General features: G+C 40.2%; 1 protein-coding gene across 2 annotated transcripts; it reads left to right on the forward strand.

The window, feature by feature from the left end:
- Positions 1–2,289: 2,289 nt before the first annotated feature.
- Positions 2,290–7,912, forward strand: ube2r2 (ubiquitin-conjugating enzyme E2R 2). 2 transcript variants are annotated; one of them, XM_020592533.1, is made up of 6 exons: positions 2,290–2,915; positions 3,274–3,470; positions 6,329–6,415; positions 6,614–6,711; positions 7,155–7,289; positions 7,436–7,912. In XM_020592533.1, the coding sequence occupies exons 2-6, from the start codon at positions 3,294–3,296 to the stop codon at positions 7,719–7,721; spliced, it is 783 nt and encodes a 260-aa protein (XP_020448189.1). In that variant the 5' UTR covers positions 2,290–2,915; positions 3,274–3,293; the 3' UTR covers positions 7,722–7,912. The 2 variants fall into 2 exon arrangements, with proteins under 2 accessions (XP_020448189.1, XP_020448187.1); XM_020592531.1 differs by having other exon boundaries at positions 2,291–2,915; positions 3,281–3,470.
- Positions 7,913–9,084: the final 1,172 nt, after the last annotated feature.

A 9,084-nucleotide genomic window follows, 5' to 3' on the forward strand; every position in this document is an offset into this window, starting at 1 on the left:
TTAAAGAAACGTTCAGTGTTCTTTCAGGTTGAAAAGTTGCATTGTATCAACAAGTTGTTTCCCTTCATTGGATATTGACACAGAAGAAGAAGAAGCTTTATTTTATTGTCATTGTAATAAGTACAACGAAATTCTGTTTGGCGCCGAGGGCCCTGGCGTGCATACATGCCACCATCACGGGTAACGTGGGGGGTTCAGTGTCTTGCCCAAGGACACTTTGACATGTGGACTGCAGGCACCAAGATTCAAACCTTCAACCTTCCAGTTGGGAGACTGCTCTACCCACCGTACCACTGTTGCCCCCCAGAAGTTGTGTATAGCAATGAAGAAGATGAAGACCATGCTGTATCAAACCCTCATTGGTGATGATGCCTCTGCATGGATTAGATATCTACAAACTAAGACTTTCGAACCTAAGTTAGCTGATTTATCTCCTAGACACCCTGAAAATTAATGTAGACATGCAGATGAGACCACATATCATTCATTTCTGCAATAACGGTCCAAATTAAAAGTATAAGAATAATATTATTCAGTTTAAAATAACAACAGTGAATGTCATGTGGTCAACTGGGCTTTAGAGATGACAGGGACCTCTATTTAAATAAGCTCCACATTTGTAAATAGACCATAAAACCTCCATGTGCATTGCTATCAGAAAGTGATTCTGATAAACCATAGGTGACATTGGGTATTTCAAGTGTGAATCTTAAACTCACATCACTGAAAACATTTTAACACAACTTCCCTTTTAAGAGACTTTCTTGCTGACATTTTAATAGTTGTCAAAAGGTCAAAGGTTGCTTTTTTATACCCAAGGGGCAATTTGGTGTGCAGCCAGTAGCACACATACATTCATTGTCACATTACAATCATAAAAATGTAAAACACACACAAACATAAAATAAAATTTTGAAAATCACATTCCTCAATGAATGCCAATCATGATAAATCATGACTTATTTTGTCACAAAGCATTTAAAAAGCCTATGGCTGGTGGGATAAAAGAGTACTTGAATCTGTTCTTTCTGCATCTTGGTAGGCTATATCTGAGTCTAGATTGAAGCAACCTAAATTTAGTGCACAGAAGATGGCTGTAATCAGCCACAACTGATGTTCACAAACTGTTTTTTTTTTTTTTTTTTTGTTTTTTTTTACAAATGTGAGCTTTATACAGCTGGTGAAGGTCATTCAGGGTCAGGCTTATAATTTCACTGCAAGCCTTGACAATACCCTGTAACCTATTCCAGTTTTTAAGGGACAAAAGCCCATACTAACTTAAAAACAAAAAAAGTAAGAACAGATTCTATAAAACATGAGTAAAACATTACCATAAAGGTGTTTTCCACATCAAACCTACGACATTTGTGAATAAAATACATACTCTGGTGGGCTTTTTTACAGATAAAATCCACCTGCAACTTAAAGGAGAGTTAGTTGTCAATAGCTGAGCCCAGGTGTTTATACTGGTTCATCACCTCAGTGTTCTGACCATCAGTGATCACCGGGGGGATGATCGATTTTATATTTTTTTAAATCAATGATCATCTTCTTGGTTTTGGTCACAGCAGATTGGAGCATTTGCACCATTGTCCATCCATCCATTTTCCTCCACTTATCCGGAACCGGGTCATGGGGGCAGTAGTCTAAGCAAAGATGCCCAGACTTCACTATCTCCAGACACTTCCTCCAACTCCTCCGGGTGAATGCCGAAGCGTTCCCAGGCCAGCCGAGAGACATAGTCCCTCCAGCATGTCCTGGGTCTTCCCCGGGGCCTCCTCCTGGTGAACCGTTGTAGATGTCTTAATCAGTGCTTCTCTATGTGTGATGACTGTTGAATGAGTGTATTGTGATGCTGTAATTTGTTCTCAGGACCTCAGTGCCTTAGCCTACTGAAAAGGTTACAGCCAGAAAGATACAGTATGCTTGTCAACTACAGAGGGACCTGAAGGACTTCCCAAAGGGAAAGACAAAAGCTTTTTTTTTTTTTTTTTACAAGGTCAAGCAAAGTGATAGCCTTTCTCAAACTAACTTTAGGAATTCAAGCAGTAAATGTTTGTTATCAAACTTCAGAAAAACTAAAACAAGAAACTTCAGTGACAGGAAATTAAAAATAAAAGTTAATAAGCTATTATATTTGAATGAACAAAAATGTGACATTAATCGAATATATGGACTAGGATTGTGGTTTTTAGGGTCGGATTAAATGTCTAAATTTGTGTTATATGACGTTTATAACGTTTACACTTTCATGTCAATTTTTCTCTTCTACTTTTGAGTACGCGCACGTTACGTTCAGACCCCTACGTGCGTTACGTTCTGCAGACACGCGCAATGATAGCCGGAAGCATCGATGGGAGGAAAATAAAAATCGATTACATCCACTGCAATTCGCGAGTGTAAACCTGTCACTTAATGTCCTTTTCGCGACCGTAGGTGCGAAGTTATCAGCTTTTTATACTGCCATTGTGTTGGAGGGGACGGTAGAGAGCAGAAAAGCTGCTCCATTTGAACGAAGTTGCACGGTAGGGGTTTAGCTGACGTGTGGAGAAGTTGAGACTGCCTGGGAGCAGATAAACAAACATAAACAAGCAGGGATCAGCTGAGCGTCTGTCCGAACCGAACCAACCGTACGGAGAGATGTCAGGGAGAGCGAGTTACCTCTTTTCAACCTAAGAATGATCCGCAGGAGACCGTGACTTCCACTGATACTAGCTCCATGTCAACTGTCAACACTGGCACACAAAGAATTTCGGAAACACAACACGAGGACCAACCATAGGCTTTAGCAGAAAGCCCACTGCCACTGTCTCTTTGTCAAGACATAGCCAGGCTAGCATGGACAACTAATGAGTTTACCTTCCAGTCTTCAGCTGTAACGAAACGAATACATATCACAATAAAAGGAGACAGAGGTAAACACTTTTTATTAACTTAGTTTATTTTCTCATGAAGCGCCTGCGAACTAAACCACTGACCTAGCTTGGCAGGCCACATACCCTGTATATGTATGAATACTGTATGCCTCGTTCAGTTCCTCAGCAGAGCTGTGTTAATTACTCGGGCTTACTGTTCCTTTTGTCCTAGCGTTTTCTAGGAAGACTAATGTCAGTACAAACTAAGCTAACTGATGGTTTGCTGCAGCATCAACTGTGATCATGAAATAAAGAATACAAAACATTTAAGAAGAATCCTAACCACATCATTAAGCTTATGTTACTTTTTTGTCTGATCTACAAATTTCCCCTGTCTCTCATTGGTGTATGGTTACTGGTATCAGAAGTGGGATTAACATGGCCCACCAGGCAACCCCTAGCTCCCAGAAGGCCCTGATGATGGAGCTGAAGTCTCTGCAGGAGCAGCCGGTGGAGGGCTTCCGCATCACTCTGGTGGAGGAGTCTGACCTCTACAACTGGGAAGTGGCCATCTTCGGGCCCCCAAACACCCTGTATGAAGGAGGCTACTTTAAGGTGGGACAGAACTTTCTAATTCAAAGTTAAGGATTCAGCAGGCTAAACAGGACACCATGTTTAGACAATGAGGCACATTTGTAAAGCTAATTTTCATCCAGCAGCAGCAGCAGGTTATATAGAAGTATATGGTACAGCCATACACTGGGCACGATTTTGCCTAAGTATAAACACAGTGGCAGTTTAATTAGACACACTTGTACATTTAATGCAATCCAATACAACAACACTGCCATAAATTACTATATGTTTACAAGGGTTTAGAATGTATGGTGATATTTTTGGTAATGTGTTAATTCAGTTCTGTCATACTTGCATTTTTTTAATTCATGTAACAGTTTTAAATTGTTGTCGAACTGAGTTGTTTTATCATTTTTGTCCTTCCCATTTACATACATGAGTGGGGCAGAATATGACAAACAACTCCGAATATAATGGAGTCCAGCAAAATACCACCTCAGTGCTAAAGCTTGAATTAACACCTCTGTAAGAGTCAGATGAAAAGCTGAACATTATTATCTTTATAATTGTAGAATTTATGGCAGAGCCATTGTACAGGATTGCATACAATCATAAAGGTGTATCTAATAGATGTAAAAAATTAAAAAGTGGCCACTAAGTGTATAGGAGATTGTTGCAACTTGGAAAACAACCAGGTAGTTCACTGACAGTGGCTCTGTTGGTACCCAAAATGTCAAACTAAGTCAAGTCTTATTATACTGATAGTGGTACTTTATATTTCTGCCCTTTCTGTTTTACTGGTACTGGTTTGAAATGTATGTAATCTTGAAGTCCTTTCCTGCAGCTGTGGATTTCTTTTTTTCCATGTTCAGTCTTTCTCCTCTGCCCCTTCATTTTACTGTACTTGTCCAGCCTTCTCCCCCTCACTGTGTGATGGTTCAGATGGCTATTTTTATCCACGAGAACGATATAAATGGCATCTCAGCACAGCGAAAGAAAGCGAGAAGGACATGACAACACTTCCTTTCTTTCATGTTACTTATTCAGTTCAGTGAATCATCTATAAAATGGAGTACAATGAGTTGGAGCAATTCAGGTGACACTGTAGGTCATCCAGGAATGCGAATATGATACAGAACTGGTGTTGTCAGTCTGCTCTTGTAGCAGGCTACCCTTGTTTACATTATGCTTAGCCTTTACAGTGACATCCTTGTGTCAAGTCCAGTCTAGTCAGTTTAATTTTTAACTCCTCAAGTCACAAGTTTGTTTCAGATTATATTGCACCTTAGATGCTGGGGTTGGATAAGGAAAACCTTCACACACAAAAATAAACCAACAGGAAAATGATGGGAGTGACCCCAACACAACAGAGAGATCTGGCTTTGTGCACAGATAGACAGGGAATAAGTTAGAAGTGAAGCTCACTCTGCACAGGTTTCCAGTCAGTTCTGTGGGTAACACTCACAGACAGTTTAGAGATTCCAGTTACTTCTAACCAGCTACATGTATAGTCATGGACAAATATCGGCACCCCTGCATTTCTGTCAGATAATTCAGCACTTCTCCCAGAAAATTGTTGCAATCACAAATTCTTTGGTATTGTCATGTTTGTTTCTATTGTTTGCATTGGAACAACACAAAAAGCCAAATCTGATACATTCCACACAGAACTCCAGAAATGGACTGGACAGAATTATTGACACCCTCACTGCTATAATTGGTGCAGGTGCAATTTCTGTGCATTTAATGAACTATTGATGGAAAAGGTTGATTAGTGTACACTTTGTTTCTGCTGCTGAACTGCATGGCTCCTGTAGTACATACAATGCATAGTCGTGCATTTGGGACCAGGAAAGGCTGTTTCGGTATTTGTTTATACAGTATGGTAACTGAGAAATATTGAAAATCAGAGCTCATACCATTGTGTCATGGTATTAATGTTTTTAATTGCCCAGGGCTGCAGTGGTGTAGTGACAAGTTGTGGAGTAACGATAGTCCTATCTGAGTGGCAGCAGTTCAGTGAGCACTCGGGTGGTGTTACCCACACCCAAGTCTACAAGCCCTTCACTAAGATAATTGTGAAATACTCTGGGGTGAAATAAAAAACAGAACCAGGAACACTTTTGTTACATCATCTAATGTCTATTAAACCTTGTTAGGAATTACCGATTACTGTCAGCTGATCCACAGTGTGAGTGTAGGTATGAATGTATGATACAGTTGTCTGTTGTGGCTTGCTCCAAATGAAAGGGCACAGGAAACCACTTTGTGGTTTACTGCTTGTTATCAATCAACTTGTGAGGCTAGAAAAGTTAGTCAGTGGAGGGCTTACTATTATTGCAACATTACAGTTTGACTTAAAAAGAGAACAGAATCCAGTGTGGACATATCAAACTATCCATACCAGGGTTTAGCTTCAGTCAGTTGTTCTTAGCCTTTCTACTTTCTGAATCTGAAAATGAAGTTTAGAGCAGCTTGTTAACATCTACAGTGCCGCTGTTCCACTTCATTTGTGTTTGAGTAAAGAATGAAGGAAGAACTTGATTTGCCTCATCAGAGATGTAGAATAATATACAGTATTGATGGGACAACGCAAGCTTTGTCTCGATACGATTCGATGCACGATATGGTGTGTATGATTTTGTTCAATCACAATACAATAAAAAATTCAGTGACAATGTATGCTGAGGGATCCTTGTAGTTTTAGCTTGATAATATTGTTTCACATTATAAATATCTGGGTGCTGTATCAGCCTCCAAAACAATAACTGCCATCTACACAGGGTTTCTCCATCCTAAAGCTAAAACCCATAGGCTCAAAGGACCTTAAGTTTAGCATAACAGAAGTCAAGCATGGCTGTCATTAAAATGTTTTACCCATCTGTTTGTTCTCCAAGGCTCACATCAAGTTTCCAGTTGACTACCCATACTCACCACCGACCTTCCGCTTCCTCACCAAGATGTGGCATCCCAACATTTATGAAGTAATAATAATAATACCAATAAACTTTATCTATATAGCCATTTTTGTGGCATTTTTGTATTTGTCATGAATTGTTTTCATAGTTAATGTAGCAGTTATATAGCGACTAAAGGCTATTTGTCATTTCGGGGCAATATTAAAATACTTTCATGTCTTTGTGACAGATGTTGTCATACAGTGGACTTTGCTCTTTTTCCAGAACGGAGATGTGTGCATTTCCATCCTGCACCCTCCTGTTGATGATCCTCAGAGTGGAGAGTTGCCCTCTGAAAGGTGGAACCCCACCCAGAACGTCAGGTAATCTCTGCCACAAAGTTTCTGCTTCTGTATGCACTTTAGTTCTATACTGTAGGCATGCCATCTAGCTTGTCTTTGTTATTGTCAGTACAATTTTCAAAAAACAAATGAAGAGTGGAGTAAATTAACAGTTCACTGTTAGCATTCTTTTTCTGTGATAAATCAAAAGAACAAGATGCTACTGCAGGGAGCTTTCAAAATTTCTTTTAGATTTAGCATGTCCGCAAAATCAATTTTCTTCAGGAGCAGAGATAAAGTGCTGAATCTGTATTTGTGAACCTGTGTGGAATGAGTGTAGCATGTAACTGAGCCAAAAGGGGAAAGAAATGAAGCTTATTAATTTTAAAAAGCCTGTGTAGGTCTTCCAACAGGATCTGTTACTGTGGAGTGTCCTCATATCTTGTCTGCCTGTGGCCTTAAGTCTTTTTTTTTTTTCTCATTAGGACTATCCTGCTCAGTGTGATCTCTTTGCTCAATGAGCCCAACACATTCTCTCCAGCCAATGTGGATGCCTCTGTCATGTTTCGCAAATGGAGGGACAGTAAAGGAAAGGATAAAGAGTATGCAGAGATTATCAGGTAACAAACAGTATTGAGTATTTTATCCAGACTAATGTGCTTAGAGATATTCTCAAACACCAAAGGACTATATTGCTCTCATTGACTCAGTCCACTTCAAAATAACCTTAAACACCAACTTTGATTTTATTCCTTCTGGCCCGCAGGAAGCAGGTGATGTCAACAGCAGCAGAGGCTGAGCGTGATGGCGTCAAGGTGCCGACCACACTGGCAGAGTACTGCATTCAGACCAGAGTTCCGTCCCAGGACAGCAGTTCAGACCTTCTCTATGATGACCTCTATGATGACGACATGGAGGAGGACGATGAGGAGGAAGACGAGAGTGAGATGGAGTCCATAGGTGAAGCTGGGGGGATCTGCGCCGTCGAGGATGGTGGAACGTCCACCAGACATTACGACAACCAGGACGACTCCGGCAATGAAGACTCGTGATGATCTGGATGATAACTGCTCGCTGCCAACTCCCCTACCGCCCCTCCCTTTTTTTTCTTTTTTTTTTTATGTTACAATTTTCTGTGTGTGTGAGCGTGGCGTGTGTTTGCACTTGTTTGTGTGTTTGCACATACAGTGGGGTCAAAAGTCTACTGCCAAAAACATTTCATCATTTATTAAACTAATACCAATGATTGGTCAAATAATAGTTCTTAAATGTTATCACATATGTTTTCAGTTGAAATTTGTTGGTACTGTTTTCAAAGTCAGATTTGGTGTTTCCACCATTTGCCTTAATTACAAGCTTGCACTCTGTCTGGCATAAAATAGTTTGCAAAGTTTGGAATTGAAATGATTCCTGCACTTTTTGACAGCACCCTGAGTGTGTTTCAGATGGTGTTGCATTTGAGGAGGTTCAGGACCTTTCTTTATCATGCCAGTTTGAACCACAGACAATGGCACGCAATGGTCAGTGAGTGATTGAATTACACGAGTCCAGATGAGACAAAACATCCTCCCAACTGAGTATTTCCATCATGTTCAACAAAATCCTTGCCATCACTCTCTCATGGAACCAATTCTTCACATACTACAAGTTATTTGGAAGCAACCACAAAGTTGAAATGTCATTTGTAAAGCATTTTAACCCTCACATTTCAGTATTGTTAAACCCACGTTAAACCAGTAGATCCATTTTTCCATTAAATACAGTGGAACAAATAAGTATTTGATACATCGCCGATTTTTCAAGTTTTCCCACATACAAAGAATGGACAAATCTATAGTTTTCATCGTAGGTACACCTCAACTGTGAGAGACAGAATCTACAAAAAAAATCAGAAAATCACATTGTTAGATTTTTAAATAATTTATTTCCATTTTATTGCATGAAATAAGTATTTGATACAATAGAAAAAATAGAACTTAATATTTGGTACCGAAACCTTTGTTTACAATTACAGAGGTCAGACGTTTCCTGTAGTTCTTGACCAGGTTTGCACACACTGCAGAAGGGATTTTGGCCCACTCCTCCATACAGGTCTTCTCCAGATCTTTCAGGTTTTGGGGCTGTCGCTGGGCAACACAGAGTTTCAGCTCCCTCCATAAATTTTCTATTGGGTTCAAGTCTGGAGACTGGCTAGCCCACTCCAGGACCTTGAAATGCTTCTTACGGAGCCACTCCTTAGTTGCCCTGGCTGTGTGTTTGGGGTCATTGTCATGCTGGAAGACCCAGTCACAACCCATCTTCAATTCTCTTACTGAGGGAAGGAGGTTGTTGCCCAAAATCTCGCAATACATGGCCCCATCCATCCTCTCCTCAATACGGTGCAGTCGTCCTGTCCCCTTTGCAGAAAAGCACCCC

Source organism: Monopterus albus, unplaced genomic scaffold (assembly GCF_001952655.1).
Source record: "Monopterus albus unplaced genomic scaffold, M_albus_1.0 scaffold18.1, whole genome shotgun sequence".
In the NCBI taxonomy this organism is placed as follows: Eukaryota; Metazoa; Chordata; class Actinopteri; order Synbranchiformes; family Synbranchidae; genus Monopterus; species Monopterus albus.

Bases quoted from the DNA above. Each gene is read 5' to 3' on its own strand.
- ube2r2 (XM_020592533.1), top strand. From the start codon at position 3,294: ATGGCCCACCAGGCAACCCCTAGCTCCCAGAAGGCCCTGATGATGGAG. The intron at 3,471-6,328 runs GTGGGACAGAAC...TTGTTCTCCAAG, and splicing joins ATGAAGGAGGCTACTTTAAG to GCTCACATCAAGTTTCCAGT. The intron at 6,416-6,613 runs GTAATAATAATA...CTCTTTTTCCAG, and splicing joins GGCATCCCAACATTTATGAA to AACGGAGATGTGTGCATTTC.